Source organism: Electrona antarctica (genome assembly GCF_951216825.1).
Source record: "Electrona antarctica genome assembly, chromosome: 9".
Taxonomy (NCBI): Eukaryota; Metazoa; Chordata; class Actinopteri; order Myctophiformes; family Myctophidae; genus Electrona; species Electrona antarctica.
This window is the reverse complement of record NC_136790.1, coordinates 26,633,653-26,654,145: the sequence shown is the minus strand read 5'-3', so window position 1 is coordinate 26,654,145 and position 20,493 is coordinate 26,633,653. Positions and strand designations below refer to the sequence as shown.

At 40.3% G+C, this 20,493-nt stretch overlaps 1 protein-coding gene across 6 annotated transcripts in view; it reads left to right on the top strand.

Moving 5' to 3' along the window:
* Positions 1–20,493, top strand: part of LOC306928888 (contactin-4-like) — a 215,373-nt gene that overhangs the window by 171,501 nt on the left and 23,379 nt on the right. For 4 of the 6 annotated variants that reach the window (XM_079509172.1, XM_079509173.1, XM_079509174.1 and 1 more), the window contains one exon: positions 1,150–1,309. In XM_079509172.1, coding sequence (XP_079365298.1) covers positions 1,150–1,309 — 160 coding nt within the window. The remainder of the gene's footprint in view (positions 1–1,149; positions 1,310–20,493) is intronic. The other 2 variants (XM_079509176.1, XM_079509175.1) reach the window with 1 other exon arrangement.

The following is a 20,493-nucleotide window of genomic DNA, read 5'->3' as shown; positions in this document are numbered from 1 at the left end:
ATTTTACTATTGCAAATCATTTACATTTTTCTACATTTCTCTTGCCTTTTCTATGAAACCTGTATGTGAATAATATGCATGGCTTTAACTGAAATGTTTGACTATTTTATCTAATTAGTTGTCTTCATTGTTACATTTTAAGCCTACAAGTAGAGTCACAAGCTCATGTCGCTTAATAAAAGCTAATGATGAAATTGTAATCCATGAACAACATGCGTCCATCTGTAACGGTTATGGGCAGTATAATGTGTGTCTTAAGTACCAGGTCTTATGACTTAACTTAAGACCTGGAGGCGTGGTCAATGCTGTTTGGCCACTCAGAATAGCCAAATGGCATTGATCACGCCTCCAGGTCTTAAGTTAAGTAATAAGACCTGGTACTTAAGACACGCATAATACTGCCCTAGAGTCTACATGTCACACGTCACAATTGTAGGTGTGCTCATATGTTTCCCGGTATAAGTTTAATTTACTATGAAATCCTGCGTCCGTTACACCACCATATATGGTTGCCAATCCATCATGCCTTGTTGTGACATCACGTGACATCATGGAGACCCTTAACGCCTCCATATATGGTCATGCCTCATGACATCACGCCTCGTGACATGTCACGCCACCATATATGGCCATCTTCATATATGAAGATCACGACACTGACCACATCTAACCCTGGATAACCATACATGGAGAAGACTGGATCATCCTAGATCTGCATATGGAGCCGGCCAGCAACTCTTGTTGATCTGACCTCATCAAACCCAGTACACTCAAGACACGCTCCATATGTGGCCAGTAGGCCTACAGAATTAATTCCATATGTTGATCTGACCCCCCCATGCCAAAGCGCCAACGCTCGCCCAGCATTCTGCCGTTTGCCGCCACCTAGGCGGATGCCCAGTTTGGTCGTCTGGGTCGCTTCTCGCCCCCAGGGTGTTTTACTGGTAGTTAGAATGTCAAGATATGAGATTTTGGTATTTTTAATTGAAATGTAGTCTTTACGTCATTTGTCATTCATACATTCATTGCAATCCTGCATATTCCCAATGCAGTAATGGAAACGTATAACTTTACATGAGAGCATTTTCAAGGGAAGGAGATGTGGGTGTGAGTTTTGCCATCGCCGTTAATATGCTGGTCTTGTTTCAGCTGTTGCCCCAGATTTCTCTCTCTACCAACTGAGGAGCCAGACGCTAGTGAAGGAGGGAGGAGACATGCTCATCGAGTGCAAGCCCAAGATGTCTCCTTGGGGTGTGATCTCTTGGAGGAAGGGCAGTGAACCGCTACGAGAGAGTAACAGGTACCAACGGTAATGTTTTCTACCCAAACCCATTGTGAGGGATTTGATTTTTTTCATTCCAGCATTATCATTGGTTTTAGCCAGGTATATCCAGCTCCCTGAAGGGCCATGGTAATGTGTTATTGATAAAGATCTAACACTAAACACCCCCCGGCTCCTATCATGTTGCCTCCGTCTAGAGATGCAAGGCTCGGTATTAATACCGTATCATATTGATTCTTCTCCTCACACTTTCAGAATGGCCGTTATGTTTTCCACCAAAGCCCATCTCTGACTTGGTTTTAAAGTGATCTGGAAAGACAGCAGCTGGAGAAACATCTTGTTATAGCATCAGATACAGTCGAGGATCAGATAGGTGCTGCTCATTGTTTTCTTCCCACCAAGGACGCAGGCTGCAGGGTGGAACTCAAGAGTGATAATCAGGTGCTTTTCACACTCAGTGGGGATGATAAGAGAACGAGACCTCTAGGGTTTGATACTTTCAGTGTGCAGCCAAGTATAAATCAGGTGTAAGTGTGCTACAACATATTGCAACGTATTATCCAAGCTCCTCTGAGATAAAGGGTGAGTGTAGCCTCCTACTATTACACAGGCGTGTGTGTGTGTGTGTGTGTGTGTGTGTGTGTGTGTGTGTGTGTGTGTGTGTGTGTGTGTGTGTGTGCGTGTGCGTGTGCGTGTGCGTGTGCGTGTGCGCGCGCGTGCGCGTGCGTGCTTTGGGCACAAGAGCCTGGCCCAACAGCCTCAGTACAGACAGGGGTCACCCATTGGGTGTCACCACCGCAGCATGACTGCGTGCACAGTGTTTCACCAGGATTTTGCCTACATGCAAAGCGTGTTGTTGCTTGCCAAACAAAGTGGCAGGGAATTTGCACAGTGGTTTCGCTGTTGGTGCCCTTCAAGTCGCCCTGTGTGATGTTTATCGCAGGTAGAGCATTTTAATTATGTTGTTTTGAATTTATAGCTTTGACTGAGTTCACATTTCACTTTGTTGGCTGACACCCACTGGGGGAGATAAATGAAATTGCAGTGTCTCCGTAATCTGCACTTACTATGGAATTGACTACCCAGGTCCTTTGTTACCTAGAAATTATTTTATTGGTTATACTTGCTTCGCAATGGTCCATGTTATAATGTAGTCTTGATTCTAAACTATAATGTGAGTACTGTACAGTATATGACCAGTGGATGTGATGGATTATTTGACTTGAGTTATTTAAATCTGGACATTAATTTCCCCGGAGCAAGTGAAAGATGGATTGATTCAGGTCATTTAGCCTTATCCCTTAGTGCAGGGGTTCTCAACGTTTTTGGCCGGGGACCCCCGGAAACGCCCCCTCCCGACCCCCAATATAAATTGACTGCTACAATAACCTTAAACCATTTTGGGCGGGAACCCCTTTTGGTGTTTTAAGCATTGTTATAATTTAGCTATTGAAAAATAGCAGATCTACAAGCTCATAGCGCGCCACCGAGTGGCGCGCTACGAGCTTGTAGGTCTGCTATTTTTGAAAAACCGTGAAAATAAAAATTTAAAAAACATCTTTTTTTTTCTTCTTTTTTTTTTAAATAATTTGGGGACCCCCTAAAATAATTTGGTGACCCCCCGAGGGGTCGCGACCCACGGGTTGAGAACCCCTGCCTTAGTGCAGCGGTTCCCAAACCTTTTTGTCTGTGCACCCGCTGTTAACCCATTTAGGCCTGACATCGAAATAAAATAAAAAAGTTTTCTAAATCATGACAATTTTCTGAAAGATTTGAGGCACATTTTAACGATTTTTCAAAAATAGCAGACCTACAAGTTTGTAGATCTGCTATTTCTCAATAGCTAAATTATAACATAATGTTTAAAACACCAAAAGGGGTTCCCGCCCAGAATGGGTTAACTCCTGACCTAGCCGACGCACCCCCCCACCACCACCACATGGAAATGAAATACATGAACATATTTGTATTATGTGTGCAAATAATATGTCACATATGATAAACATATATGTTGTATATTTATCATATGTGACATAATTATTCAAAATTGGCCACCTGCATACCTGTATATGTTGCATAAGCTATAGAGAGACATATATTTCCTATATCCACATACTGTATATATGTGCACATATACTGTATGCACATATGAACCTGAATATGGCATATATTCTACTTGCCATATTGGCATAATATGTTCATATATTTAAAATAACATCATATCACCACCATTAGCCTATTCATGTCACGCACCACAGGGGGTGCACGGCACGCACCACAGTTTGGGAACCACTGCCTTAGTACACTATCAGGTTACATCTATATTTTGTGTTTGTGGGGGCTGCATATGGTTCAGAAATGAAATTATAAAAGCACAATATAAAAGGTGGATCAGTTTCTTTGCTGTCATAATCACAATCAGTCATGTTAATGAACAGTCGGTGGATGGAACTATTATGGTGTTTGTATTCTGTTAGGGTCCAGGGTCCCTTTGAGGTTCAGGAATGAATCATAATGGCGTATATTTGGCTCTGACCACCTGGCTTTGGTCTGACACAGGTTTGTAATTAAAAAGAAAATTGTAGGCATCACAATCAAAGTGCATGTCTCCCACAGTATACTGAAGGCTGGATTGTACAGAACATACAAATTCATGCCAAAGCCATTGAAAGGGACCCTCTTACCTTCAGCTGCGTAGATATTTGTTTTTTCCCCTTTTTCTGTCCAGCTTTAGGCTCAGCTTCAGTCAGAACTCAGTAAACAAAACACATACATGTACACACATTGTTGGCATATACGGTTTGATATAACAAAAGTGAAAGTGCTTCTCATCTGATCTATTGCTGTTTTTAGTTTATTAGACTGCCATTGCCTATCCTCAACATACCATAACCATCTGATGGTTAGCATCTGCAATATTAAGTACTGCACACATGACATATTATTATGGTCAGTGTGTTTCAGTATGTTTCACTGTGGAACAAATATAATAACATTTTAATAAAACCTTTCAATTTTTTTTAAACATTTTCTTTTTGCAAAAATAGCAGATCAACAAGCTCACAACAGTGACATGTTGTACAAAGTATATAGGGCTTAAGTGGTTAAAAGCTATCAATGATCGATATAGATCAGTGTGCGTGCGTGCGTGCATGTTAGAGCGACTGGGTTTGGTCATACACCTATTCAGAAATCTGCACTGATCAAAAGGGGTTGTTGTGAACCCCTTTTGTTGAAGATTAATTGCCTTAATTGCGTTAGAGCTCTACATTGGCTTCTGTGGGAGGGGAGCCGATGTCACCAGCTGGGTAATCCATCTTCATAGCAGCAAGCCCCCCTTCCCTTTTTTCCGTAGGAGCCCAGAGAAGGGGGGTGGGGGGTGTGGGGGGGGGTCTTATCTACCCCAGACAACCCTGCAGGGACACGGTTTAGATGACATCAGCTGGAACAAAGCAGCTGAGAGAGCAGAGCAGAGCCGGTCTTGCTGATGAGTGTGTAAGTGGGCCGTGTCAGGCGCGGAGAGCAGCCTGAAAAACACAGCATTTCAATATGTCACAGCTAGGAGGAAATCAAGTTTGTTAGCCTCCCCTCACGCCTCACGAACAAAATCAGATCCCCCTTTTATGAACTGGTCACTGGTTGTGCTGACGTTATGTTTCGCCCAGGCCTGGATTTAAGACCATACCTTAAAGACCTTGAGTATTTATCTTGATCAACTGTGACACCTCTGAACATATTTGGCCTAGGTATTTTACTCCTTTGAGGGTGGTACAGTATTTGTCCTGAGAGGGAACTACTAATACAGTTTTCAGTGTTGACTGGGGGTTGATTGAGGTGCTCTTGCATGTGGTTCACTTCTTCCACCCCAGAAATGTAATTGCCTTGTTTACATCTTGTTAGCGAGCTATTGTTATTAGTGGTGTTATTTTTGGGTGTTAGCTTGCTGTAATGCTTCTCATTGAGATGGATTGAAATTAGGTTAACACTATTCTATAACCACTTCAGTAGGTCTATTTAAAGAAACATATTTTCTGGGTTCTGCGTCATACAAAAAGGTCATGGTCTAGTCGCAGTTGTGATCCCTCATTTTGACACTGGGTGTTATTTTGAGAGCACATTGAGGTGCCTACAAAACATGAAAATGTTATACTGAATGGCACTAACAATTTAAACTCCAAACACACCTGCCAGGCTGCTGCCTATAATCAGTCAAAATGCCACAGCTTCCATTAGTGTGAGTCGATACTGTAGGTTCCCCTACATAGATGGGCTATATATATTTTTTCCCATCATCAGCAATGTTCAATAATTAAATTGGTATTTTGATTTTCTTTTTTTGGTCTGTGCAAATATGAAAAAGTATATAATATGTACACTATATTGCAAATACAGGACAAAGCCGATGAGGGCAAGTCTGCTCTCTCTGCTCCCATTCATTTGTATAAATTAACTAACCCTGCTATTACTTTTTTTACGCAGGCAAAGGAAAGGGCAGATGACACTTAAAATAGGTGGTAGAAAACTATCAAATTGTGTTTGGGTTAGAAACAGGCTAATTAACTTCTGTTATACTAATAAGGTGTGGAATATGATGAACCAATAACATTTGATATAACCTGTTCTAGAAAAACGGTGGTTTACTTTTTCGGGGGAAACAGCGTATTGATTGTAATTATACAGTATGTAATGATATTTCTGTATGTATTTAAATTGTTACATGAATTTAGAGTTTAAGAATCTAATGAGTTCGTCAGGGGGTGCATACGTTGGTTAGACATACCTACAGTCATTAGTCAGACAAACCCGTGCTGCGAGTTAAAAATAACCTGTGGCTCAGCGGTCCAGGCACCTTGGCCGGTAGTCCGAGTCTGGCAGTGTGCCGCGGGTTCGACTCCCGATCCCGACGGCCTTTACTGCATGTCACTCCCCCATCTCTCTCCTCCATTTCCTGTCAGCCTACTGTCTGTCCCTCTATAAAAATATAAAATAAAGGCGAAAGCCGCAAACAAAAATAATAATAATAATAAATAACCTGTGGCTCCCGACATGCGTGGCGGGTTAAAACTAATCTGCGATTAAAAAATCACTCGTGGCTTCCTGTGATGTTAGGGTTAGGTTAGTCTTTCTTCTTTAATAAGTAAGACTTAAGACTTGCCAAACATAGCCTATCTACAAGCTCACAACTAGGGTTGTCCCGATTGGATCGAGTGATTGGAAATCGGCTCCGATCACATGATTTTCAAAAGATCGGAATCGGGGAGAAAATATCAGATTTTTAATTGTCTAATAATGTAAATCTCAAAGAAAGATGAAAAGATGAGCAATGAGATTTTGTAAAAACTGTTTATGCTAGTTGTTTTCCTTCTGGTCCCAGTCAGAGATCATCAAACAAAGACTAGTCACACTCAGAGACGTGAAAGACACCTATGATGAAAACAAAGGAAATGCAACCCCCGCTATGCATGCAGATGGCATAGGTGTCTGTAACTTCTATAAACTGTAGAACTGTATTCACTCTAATTAACCAATACATCATTATTTTGCTATGCTTCCATGCTTTCATAGAAAGAAAAAACAAACACTAATAAAAGTATAGTCACATTTTGCCTTTCAATAAAAGGCAACACAACAGACTACACTAGAGTGACATACATTAGGATATTTGCTATTGTGATATGGCATAAGTGTTCGGATCGGGAAAGATCGGTATCGGTATGTCTCAAAATCAAATCGGACCGGGAGCAAAAAAACGTGATTAGGACATCCCTACTCATAACGCATCACTGATGCAACACATTGTAAACTTGTAGATCTGCTATTTATGTGACACTGTCGTACGAGGGAGCATAAATTAAGCTTTATGGATAGGCTTTTTAGCAATCACCACGAAGGCAAACTATACATTCCTATTTGGAGGAAATACAAAGCATGTTTCCATTTAGGCCATAGGCTATACGTACTTTTATCTCTCTGAATATTTTGGAAAAAATCTACATTGTCCGATGGTACAAAATCACATTTATGCAAATTAAAATTAGCACCACAATGATGTATAATGTCTCTGCTGTCGGAAAGAAACCACCTAACTGGAAATGAAGAAAACCTTATATTTTGAAAACAAAGCAATACTGCCTCATCAAAGTTGGTGTTGTGACTTTATATATTGTCAATTACTTCCATGAGAGGGGGAAGTATTGTCTGCTTTAGCAGACAGTTTGAGGGTCCAATGGAGTTAAGAGGTTTTGTCCAAAGCACTTTTTACTACTTTCCATTGGTTCAATATTTTAGAAACAACACACAGACGTAAAGGGTGTTCAATATAGCACTGATTTATGCAAAAACCTCAGAAATGGAGTTAGGTGGTTTCCTCCTGACAGCAACGATGTACAGTATGTACCATATACAGTATGCATGTGTATATGTTGGATTATTATTATTATAATTTTACAGTCAAAGTAGCAAACACATTATTAATTCAGAAAACACAATTAGGCCTATCTGTCTGTCTGTCTGTCTGTCTGTCTGTCTGTCTGTCTGTCTGTCTGTCTGTCTGTCTGTCTGTCTGTCTGTCTGTCTGTCTGTCTGTCTGTCTGTCTGTCTGTCTGTCTGTCCGTCTGTCCGTCCGTCCGTCCGTCCGTCCGTCCGTCCGTCTGTCTGTCCATATGGTATCCATATGTTTGGTTGTGTGATAACACAGTAAATTCACTTATTATTTAATAATAACAGTATTGTTTATGAATGAAATACAACATTAGTTCTCATAGTGAGTGGATGGGTACCATTTGTAATTTTGACTTTAGAATGGGTTTTGACTTTAGAATTGGATGTCCTCTGGTTGCCGAGGTCACACACTTGTTTCGTTCAGGTGTTGCTATGCAGCCATCAGCAGCACCCATCAGCTATGAGAACTGCAGGTGTCAATAGTCAGGGTAATGCTGAACAGCTGACATTCACATGACAGTCACTGTGGTTCACATATTGATCTTCAGAGGGTCTTTGTATCTTTATCATAAAGCCTTGCCAACCCTCTGCCCGGTCGGCCGATCACAAGAACGCAACAGCTGGCATTTGCAATCATGTGCTTTCACTCATAATTCATCCACGGTGTCTATCCTCTCAGCTATGCGATGCCTATCTTAGCAAATACTGTTGAAATGTACATCTTTATTAATTGTACACACCAACAGCATGTCACAGCAGATTTTAGTCAAAGAAGCTTAAAGAGTTGCATGTTATTTGTTGTGTTAAAAGTGTTATATTCTGATTCTATTATTAAACAAACTCAGCAATTTTTTTATGTTTTAAAGGAGTTATTCACCCAAATAAATACTTATATTCTTTCTATCAATTACACAGACCATGAAATCTTGAATTCATGGAGATTCTTTTGTTTTTGTCCCATTCCTGAGCCGATAATTTGATGATCTCTGGTAGTATCCATTGAGTCTCACTACTTAATAATAATTAACCATGTAACTCACACTGAAACATGTGTGACAGTCTAATTTTAGTTACACTAACAAAACTCAAAAGTCTTACTACAACACGAGAGCTTACTATGATTTTTTTGGTGGAATGACAAGCTAGTGACAATAATGCCTTCTTGTAACAGAATTAAAGTGTGAATAAGTGCTACCAACTACTTGTTTTTCCTCAATTCTCAAACGCAAATCTAATTGAATGACATTAAACTGTGCTTCAATCAAATCCCAGACCAATTGAATGCAGGAAATGGTACAGTATAAGCCCAGCTACCTTGATGGAATAGTCTATAGGTAAAACTCTTCCAGAACAACAAGTGTCTCTGAATTATCATGTGCCTGCCGAGGTCTACAGTAAAACACTTAAAAGTTACATTAATTGTGTTCTAGATTGTATTTCGATAGTACTGGTAAAAGTGTAATGGGGCCTTAGAGGGGCATAGAGAAGCAAATGGTTATTCGATGGTTTTGGTTGTGAGATTCAATATCCATTAGTTATTTGTGGTAGGAGTGGTACACACTACAGTAACAATATTCATTGTTGTTATATCTACTGAGATGCTTAAAGGACCATACAGATGGTCCTGGATGATTAGGCCATTGACTACGACTCACTGTTCAGTATACTTCACTTACTGCTGACCATTTGTAACCCGGCGTGACAACTGGCGTAGTGGACAGCAATAGTGGAGCTGCCTACTTCACATGAGAGCTACAAAAAAAACTAATAAAGTGAAAGGAAAGCTCTATGATTTGATTCTCCGAAAGGGGTATCCTAAATCTTATTGCATTTCAATAGGGAGCAAATATTCTTTGGACCAATGTAAAAAAACAAAAACATTATGGACCAAAAGCCATGGGCCACAGGTGTTACTTTCTGACAGCCACTGTTCCTCACAGCATGTGTCTTGCGGTCCGGCTAAACTAGGCTTGCCTATAGACTTAGATGCCCACTTACTTGCCCATAGATGTATTTTCAGCAGAGAGCTTATTTTTTATTGGATCTTGACTTTGCCCATGTGTTATCTCATCTTAGCATAAAGACAGTTTTCTTAGACCTTAATTTTACAGTTTAGCATAACACACTACAGTAAATATACACTGTGTTCAGCTTTTTTGTTCGTTCTCATTGCATTTTAACGTAATTGAAACGCCAGGCCCAAAATATTTCCTGGAGAAAATATATATTTTCACAATTTAAATAATTATAAATAACTTCATACTAAATATACATAACACCGGTAACTATATGTATGTCTAATAAAACAAACTTGAAATAACAAGACAATGGTAGGTGGTAGGTAGTAGGTACCCTCACAAAAAACATGCAGTAATCCTGGTCTCTAAACTACCTCCCCCTGGCCAGCAGGGAAATTCCCCCCTTGTCAGGTGAAAAGAAGCAGCTTGGACTACTCATGCATAGAAGGAAGCAGGTTTGTCTGCTGCCCCCCTCAGGTTGGCAGAGGAAGTGTAGCGCCCAGGATTACATTAGATAATTGACACTGGGTGAAAAAATGGGTTGCAAAATTGTGGGATAAAAACATTAAAAAAGAATTATAATAAATAACAAGACAATGACCTATGTTTATGTATAATAAATGGCTGATACTATAACTGAGTTTATGCCTACGGTATATTGTGTCAGCTCATCTTGCACTTGGTATGTAACATTTTGATTGGCATCTTTAAGCAAAGTCAGTTCAAGGACCTTGTTTCAAAGGCTACGTGTTTATTTTTAATTGAATACAATGCAATACAATGCCCCAAGATCTTATAGCAAGCATTGAGATAAACATTGGTTTGGCTATAGTCATATTTGCTTCTTAGTAATTGGTTCTTCTTTGGGAAATTGGCTTGCATTATCACTAATAAGAGTCAATTTCCACCTTCCAAATCACAATATTCATAAGCATTTTTCTTTTTATTTATGCAGAATCTAATAGCCAAGAGGGATAATATTTTTGGCTTTGAAATTCTACTGGTTTCCATTTGTAGACCGTGTTTAATCCGAGTAGTATTGACCACATGTGTTACTTTATCCTCCCAAACTGTTTAGCCTGTGACCCAAAAGAGAAATTGTATGTCTCCCCAGGACCCAAACTAGCGAAAATAGCAGATCTACAAGCACACAACACGTCACTTTGTGCCGCCTGGTCAGATCGGCTATTTTTACTACTTCTTAAACATTTGTTTTCTAATTTATGGAATTTCTTAGATTTTTCTTTGGTTTCTTCATGAAATGACTGAAAAAATCATTGCATTTTGTTTTTAAATCATGAAAATATTAGCTTTTTTGGAAATGTTTTTTTTAATGTAGGAAACAAAAATGAAGGGACCCATAAAAATCTGAACGCGACCCACAAATGGGTCCCTACCCAGTATTTGGTAAGCAGTGCTGCACACCTTCTCTTAGCCCCCATCCACACACAGACACAGATCATTATTATGGCAATCTTGAAGAGGCTATGATTTCTTAAATTATTTATAAGGTATGCTTTTAGCTCCAAGTAGCATCTGTATGTGTGACAGTCTCAGGCAGGGTCAGTCACTAAAACAAAAAAGTCTGAGGGAAACGGTACGAGTAAGCCCTATACTGACTCATGAGTCACAGGGAAGTTTTCATGTGTGTGTTGTCTGCTGACGTATTCTGTTACACAATCCTACTCATAGGATCCATACTCGTCCCAAATGGACCATGTGGGTCCACTTTTACACTGTGTAGGTGGGCAAGAAGATATCCTGTCGATCCTGTCAATGATTATGAACCTGGTACATTTATACATTCTGCATAAATATATCTTGGACATTTGTAGCAAATAAGCATGGTCATCGCATAAATGAGTAGAGCTTCTCACGCCGATCTCCATTTATAGGACCATCTGCTCCGCCAGACACTCCAGAAAGAATCGCAACAAGCCAATGCAGCCTAAGAAGCATTGGTGCAAACTTATTTGTATTCATTTACTCATCGGCATCGCTAATCTTTCCACGATGGTTCTGTGTCACACTGTTCTGTTGCAAAGAGACTTTAATAAAGACTCACATTGAACAACTATGGCCATGATTTCACGAGGTCCTGGAATTAATCAACACTGTACGGAAAACAGGTGTATTAATAAAGATGATGATTAAACGATCTGCACAAACGGGCGACCCAGTATGGCTATTTTAGTTCCCTAATTCTGAGGCTGCAAGCTGTTGTGCTTATTAAAAAACATTGTTCATCATGTTTAAATGTCACTTCACATTTTTTCTCATCAAATCTCTAATTTTCTCATTTGCCCCTAATTGAACATCTGCGTGTGAAGTTTTGGACTCTCTGTGGAGGTTGGCTGTTGCATGCTGTGCCAGGGAGAATTACTGAGAGCTTCTGTACCCACAAAGACTCGTATCATTATCCTTGATGGGACACTTGCTACACTACCTGACCAGGCAGGGTCTGGGCCGGCTGAATGCTGCTCTTCATGTCGCCTTTTAGTCAACACCTCTTCATACACACTCCATCCTGGCAATGGCTACAAAGCCACATGAAGGAGAACACACACACACACACACACACACACACACACACACACACACACACACACACACACACACACACACACACACACACACACACACACACACACACACACACACACACAACCACCACCTCCTGTCCCCCTCCCCATCTGAGAATGGGAGCTGGTCCAGGATCAGCGTCTCTGCTGGGCGATTCTGGCAGCACCAGACAACACCTCACACTGTGTTCAAAGATGCATGCTAGCACTGAAACATGCACGCACACACGCACAATTGCACTCAAACATGTGCACACATAGAGACAGACAGCATGGCCTTGATGATAGTTCTGCTTCAGTGAAAATGTTTCTGCTTACTACAGGACACGCATACAATATTTTGACCGCTGGCCAAAGTGTGGTCTACCCTGAAACACTACTAGCAGGAATTGACTGCAATAACGACCTCAGATTGTCAGTCATAATATTTTTATGTTGTATTTAGGGACCATACTAATCAGAAATGATACCATTATACTAGAAATTATACCACTGATTATACCATCAGTATACCCTCCAACCATTATGATCATCCAGCATACCTTGAAACATCAACAGTTTGAATCATGGAGTATTATAGTTTTTCCATACATATTTTTATAGATATTATTTTGCCATCCATACAATTCTAAATATATTATTATATTATTGCACCTCACGTCAGAATAATCAGTATTAGATTTAGTTTCAGGGATTATCGTAAAAATGCACCAGTGGAACCTATAGCCTAATAACCAAAATAAATCTCTAGTCAACCAGAGCAAAAGGGAATTTCAAGATGTTTGCTGAGATTAGGTCAGAACCCTCTTTACCCGTTTGCATCGCATGTACTGCTCCCCGGGATTATTTTTATCTGGGAGACTGCGGCTGATATCATTTTTCAAAGTGAGAATCCGCCAGCGCAGCATGAGTAATCCATCTTGGTTCCTCTGACAATTTCCTTTGGAACATGTGTGCTCTTTATTCCTGTAGGGATACCTCAGCGCACCAGGAAGAGATGAATATCTCTGGGAGGGAATAGACCAGGAGAGCAATTTGTGATTAAAGGAATCCTCTAGAAGTGCATACACAAACCCCTCCGTGGCCCAGGATGATAAACCTCCCCCTCCTCACAATGCAATTACTGACACAATCACATCATGTTCTGCAGACCATAATTAAGACATTCCCAATCAAACAGCCTGATTACTTGAACTATTGGCTCTTCTGGGCGGAACAAATTCGGCAAAAAGTGGAATTTCTAGGTCAAGTCTATTTTAGGGCTGCAACTATTATTTCTTTGCGATTATTCTGAGTTCACGTCCTCTTTTGTATAAATTTGCTGATCTATAGTTCAAAATGTGTTTTGATATTTAATATTAATGTATAATCTATTACATTGATTAGCTTAATTTATTGTTGCACCCCAAGTGTGGTGTCATTATGATAGCAAATGTTTTATGACTGGGGAAGGTGAGATGGAAGCACTTTTATCATTTAAGCCCGAATGCTGATCTATTAATTATTTAATATAATATTTTGTTAACTCCATGAATGTGAGGACATAGCTTTGATCTATTCATTTATTATCATTTAGAAAATTACTCTAAATCTAATAATGAAAGGGCATAGTAAACATGTTTGTTAATTGTACTGTAATTGCACAAAATGGAAGCACACTATAAAATAAATAATAATACAAATAAAATAAATAAACTAAACATGGGACACAGCTGTTGAGGCTATAGAGGAATGCGTGTCATTTCTCCCCTTACATTATGATAATACAATATGGAGGCATAACCACAGGAGTCTTTTCAGAGCGTAAGAGATTAATACTTGCATTGCAGGCCAGCGTGCCTGTCCCCTGGCCGTGTTGTTATAAAGCACAGTATTGCCATAGAAGTTTTAATGCTACCCAGTGCCCTGGAGACAAGAGTGAACACACAGCGAACCAAAAGGAAATGTCATTTCAAGTATTGCCTGCAACCCACTCTTTCTTTCCCCCGCTGTTAATGTAACTGGATAGAAAAAAAGGCACACGTACTGCTCTCCTGATTTGTATTCCTTTGTTGAGACTGGAGGAATGAGTGCTTATTTACTGTCAATCATTCTTTATGATGTGCACGGTCTCAAAACAAGCGTGCCTTGGAAGAGTGGTCGTGAATGCACTTCCTATGAGCTTTGACTGACTCCTCCAAAAGATCCCTGTCGAACAGGCATTTCAGAGATGACTGAATGTAATTGTAAGCTAGGTATAATGGCCTCTCTGCATAAGGCATAGTAGGGAAAACTGTAGATACAATGTACTTTACGACATTGAGAAGTTAATTTGGGTTCTTTCTTGTCACCAGGTGATAATGCCTCTCTGGGTGTTCTAATTGGATCAGACCAAGCTACGCTTAACTCTCTCATTTGCACTACAATTGGCTTCAAAAGCTTGACTGCTATGCTTCAAAAGGAATGTTTTTCAGTAAAAAAATTAATAAAAAAATGTTACACACCACTTTACACACTGCTACATTCTGAGTGATAATTTAACTCTACGGGTCCATTTGTACACTTTCAGAATTAAATTAACACTCTGTATTTTACAGTGCATTTAAAAGCACCACAAAGTTAATCATCTACCTATCATAAGGGCATACAGTAATTCCCTGATCATTTGCTGCAGGTAATGATCCATGTGACAAGCTGAGAGTCATTGGGACAGGCTTGTGTATGGCAAAAATCAATATCAATTACAGCTATATTGGAGAATAGTCAGAAGTAAATGCCCAGGTGTCCCTATTTCACTATACGTCAGCCAATCACTTTGTACAATGAGTGAACAAAGAAGTTTTTTTTAAGTACTCCTGTTATTATGGACGGTGTCTAATTGACTATTACGTTGATTTGGACAACTTCACAAGAACATGGTGCCCACATTTGTCATTCTGCTAGCACAAAGCGTCTGAGAAGATTGACCAGGTCTTAGCAGCGCCTGATTTACACGGCTGACAAGGCTGTTTCTCTCTAACGCTGTACTCTACAGGGAACCTTTGAGAGACAGACTTTCAATTTATCTCAAACATCCCCTCCTTCCCTTGTACACTTCAGGGTTTTTAAGGCAGTCAAGAGCATAGATCAACACCTGAAGTTAGGTCCCACCTCTTGTGTCGGCTCAGAGGATATGGTGACCTCACGTCTTCCCCCACAGACACCCACATTATAGCCTCTCCCCCTCAAGCACTGTTATCAAAGATTACTTTCTGATACAATTATGATTAAAAACACCACCCGCAGGTAGGTCAATGATGGTCAGTGTGAATCAGAAAAAAGCAACACCTGCTATTAATGCTCCCCTCGCCTTATCTGTAGGTTTACCGTAATGATCATACAGTATTAAACTTGTGCAGCCTGTGAAATATATATATTTTTTTATGGAGTGGTTCGGCAAGAGTCACTAGCCATTTATAAGCGGGGGTCTGTAGGTACGTCTTTGTGTGTCAAGAACTAATCTCACAAACCGCTAGACCGATCAGTGCCAAATAAGGGCCTTTCTCGGCCCCACCTCTCTCCCATTGTTTATATTGTGTTTTAGTTTCCAAGATGGCAGCAGCACCAGAAGGGGGTGGCCTTACTGGGCTGCGTTCATTTCTTTTTGAAATATTCAACTTAATGGAACTCAAAGCATCTCTGATCAGGCTGAAGCCTTGCCCAGATTTGGGGTTATGAGTCATAGATAAGTCATAATAGACGACTGACGTCACAGGATGGCCACACTAAGTCCAAGATCCACATTGGATTCCGCCCCCCAGGGTTTTATTTGCCCTGCTAATTAAGTAGAGATGCATACACAGCATACAGGTCTATAAAGTATGCTGCTGTCACACCACCAACTAGGCTTAGCAGCACAGTGGTATACTGTACTCGTGAATTGGTTATGTTTACTAATGGGGAATGCTCAAATCATGGTTTGATCAGCCCTTATGCATACCGTTGGCTGCATAATGAGTTTTTCTGAGCATGTTTGTATTCATGGCCGTATTTGTTTAGAATCTTGAATGTGAACTAACTTTTAGAATTTGAGCGTCCAATGTGTGTTACATGCTCAGACGTGCATGTTAGTTCAAAGCCACTGCTCTGTAACACGCAATTCTCTGTCCTTTGTTTGACTGCTCATTATTGGGATTGTGACATTTCCCCCTCACAATACAGAATTCATAAACCGATCAAAGTTAAAATATGTCTGAATCAAAGATCAAAATGAATCAAGTGTAGTTGTCTTTTGATTGTGAAGGATCTAACAGTAAACAAAAATGTATACGCCTGTTAACGGGGAGAGAATACAAGGAAATAACAAAAACAGGCTTTTACTATGGACTGTGTTATTTCCTGCAATTTCCATTTCACAGTGCCGGTGATAGCTGCTCAGTGACTGATGTTATTTGAGTCTTTCATCTTGTCACAGAACATGGAACATCAACACCATTCAGCCCCTTGGTGGCATGAACTCACCCAAAAATACACCTGTGTTTTTAGGGGTGTGCCGGGCACCCCCTGCTCCCTCAAAATAATCACCTTTTTCTTTTCTTTTTCTTTCCGTGAACCTATGTGAGGCAGGCTGAGATGAAAAGAGATGCACTTGTGCTCATCTCACCTGTGAATTATTGATATCTCCTCCTGGTGTGGGAAGTGATAATGGGCAGATCGCACAGACATGTTGTCTGGGCTATGACACAGAAGAGGCAAGATGGCAGCTAAAATGTATCATGTTAATAGAGAGCTCCTGTATACAGCCCTGCTGCACCACCACACATTTCTTGTCGTCTTTCTCACCTCAGCCGCTTTTCCATCAATCTCAAACACAAACAACAAATACTGTGTACAACAACAGTCTGCCCCCTTCCTTTTCTCCTTGGTGTCAGTGAGGGAAAATGCCAGAGTGTCCTCGTCTAAAAGTCCAATAAGTAGAAAATGCAGTGGGTGACCAAAATGTCCCTGCATGGTTCCACCGGGAGGCCTATAGGATTTAACGCCGTGCAGGAACCATTGTGTTTGTAATACAGCACAATTTGAACACTCAATAGAGCTCCCTCTTAGGGGAAGATGCACACAGTGTACAAGTCACATGGCAGGCCTTTTGTCCCAGAGGATAAGGGGATTGTGACTATACAGAGCGCACCGCACAAATGCAGGTATTTAGTTATATTGAGGTATTGCTGTCTGCCTTGTGCTGCTTGTCTTGAATTAGGTCAGAGCTTGTTCTAGTTAAAACAATGTGTCGGGCAATTTTTCTCACTCCTAGCTGCAGTAGCAAAAAATGCTGCTAGTTAACTGTATGTGGTAACACTAACACGAAGGGCAGAAATTGTCTAAGTAGAGGTAATGTCTTAGTCAACCAACCCAACTTTGAATCATGTTCAGACAAGTTTAGGAATATTCACAGAGCAGTATTTTGTACTGGTCACACTGTGTGGTCAAATTAATTAACTGGCATCCCAGTTAATGGGTATAATATCTTAACTAATAATTATTGAAATAATTTCATGTGTGTGAGGGCATTACCTTTAAAAGCAATTCTAAATTCATGCTAACTCAAAGAACCTGAAGAACAAGTCATTCCTGTGACTGTGGCAAGTGGTGTAGTGTTAAGGTACATTAAACTGGTGAAATGCCTGAAAGGCTTGTACAGATAATAAAAGGCTTCATAGTTCCATAATCATAACATCATACTGCATTTAAAAACCCTAGCACACATACGCATGCGCACACACAATTACGCTGAACATGCATACATAATATAAAAAGAAGTATATTACTTAAATGTTGTGTATATAGAGTATAGTATACAGTATAGCGCTTTTCTTTGCGGCGCTTTACAATGCACATTATATTCACACTCTGATGGTAGAGGAAACATACAAATGGTAAATGGTGCATTTATATAGCGCTTTTATCCAAAGCGTTTACATAGATTGTGCATTACATTCACCCATTCATACACCGATGGTGGAGGAAACCATGCAAGACACTACCTGCACATCGGGAGCAATTAGGGTTTCAGAGTGCCCAAGGACACTTCGACACTAACTCTGGGGGAGCCCGGGATCAAACTGGGAACCTTACGTTTCCCATCCGGCTGCTCTGCCACCCACTCTACCCCTGAGCCACTGCCGCCCCTCAAGGCAAGGCAGTGACGGCACCAATCTGCTCATCTGGAGCAGTTAGATGTTAAGTGTTTTGCTCAAGGACACTTTACACAGCCAGGAGGAGCTGGGATCCTGGGAACCTTCCGATTCCAAGACGGAAGCTATACCTCCTGGGCCTCTGTCGCCCCAGTAAGATAAAAACAAACCCCATGTGTGCACTCGCAAGCACACATGCTCTCATATTGCTCTCTCAGCCTACACCCACTGACCGAGAAGTGACTTTGCTTTCGTCTTAATCGCATCTTTTGTAATGCAATGAGTCAACTAAAGTACTTTGAGACTGGATCTCACACCAAATGAAAGGGAAATAATATTTGAAGATTATTCCACGCATGAGAGGCTTTACATTTAAAAGAGGCTAAATCTGAGCTAACTTGAGGCACATGGAGAACAAACCATTCCTGGTGTTTTACTGTAGGTGAAATAAGGTAAACTGGTCAATTGCCTAAAGGGCTTTATATAGAAACAATACAATGCTGGATTGCTGGTCCCTTTTAACACAAAGCAGCTTAAGGCTGACTGACGTTATTGTAAAGGATGCAAATTGCAATGATGTGTGCAGAAATCTCAGACAAATGATGGAAGATGGTAATTAAAAGCTTCTCTCACATTGATAACATTTATAAAACACTTTACTCACTCACATTGATAACATTTATAAAACACTTTACTCACTCACATTGATAACATTTATAAAACACTTTACTCACTCACATTGATAACATTTATAAAACACTTTACTCACTCACATTGATAACATTTATAAAAGGCTTCCTGCAGTGCTATATCATTATAATGCATTCTGTGGGATCAGGGCCTTAACCCTCCTGCAGTCCTGCATCTCCATAGTTAAAGAAACAGACAGGATTCAACTTAGCAAAGTTGACACAAGAGCATATACAAATATAGGCAACTAGAAAGGTGTGCTCCTATGAATGCAGATCTACGCCAGGTCTGATTACCCACCCAGGGCTGTGTCAGTCGTGAGGTGCAGCCATCAGGACATGGGGAAGCTGTGGGCAGTGGTGTAATGGTTAACTCTTGGGAGGGGGGCGCCATTTTAATGACACCACATGTAATGCACATGCATGGATGCGCACAGACACGCTCTGACTAGCATTATGATTTTGTTTGTTTGTTTGATTAAAGTGGTTTTAGTTAGAAATGTACAGTTTTTTGTTTAGTTTTTGTCATTGTAACTTTTGCAAGGAATGCCTTGATTTATAGAAGAAAGGTAGGATAGAATGCATACAGTGAATAGAGGTGATGGTGGAAAAAACAAAACGAAGATGGTTTTATATGTAATTTTAGTTAGTTTTGCATTGTTATTTTTGAGTGTGTGTCACTGCCATGCTGATCAGATGAGGATATCCTGAATATGGTTTACTTTCGATCTTTAAAAAAAAAGAAAAAAGATTCTTCTATAGAAGTATAGAGCACCGAAGTCTGACGTCAATATCGGTAGAGGGCGCAAATCCACGGGTTCATGTACTTTTTATTTGCATTGTAATCCCCATAGGGGGATTTTAGATCGCCTCATATAATAACTGTGTTTGAAAAATAAACAAATCATCCAGGCCGCGCTTCACTCATATGGATATGAAGAATCAACTGACTGAGAGAAAACGCTAATGTTACTGCTACTGAATTAGTAAAATTTTCACTAGAAACAGACTATCATATATAAGTGACTGTTCACTTTTCAGCAGTATTTTGTGGTTGTAGCTACCTGTCTATGTTCAGTTCCCAATTGCTCAATTCCCATGAACACACAGACAACTAGAAAAGGTTCTCCTCGGAGCACAGGTCAGGTAGATTATTGTGGCCTCCTGGTGGCGCATTAATAGACCAATGTGAAAAGGGTCACCTGAAGAAGGCCGCTCACGGCCGGAACGTCGTGTCCAGAATAAATGTTGGTGTTTTAACAAAAATAAACACTGTTGGAGCAAGGACTTCTCCTTCTCTGTATGTATCTACCTTTTGTCCAGCACCAGCGA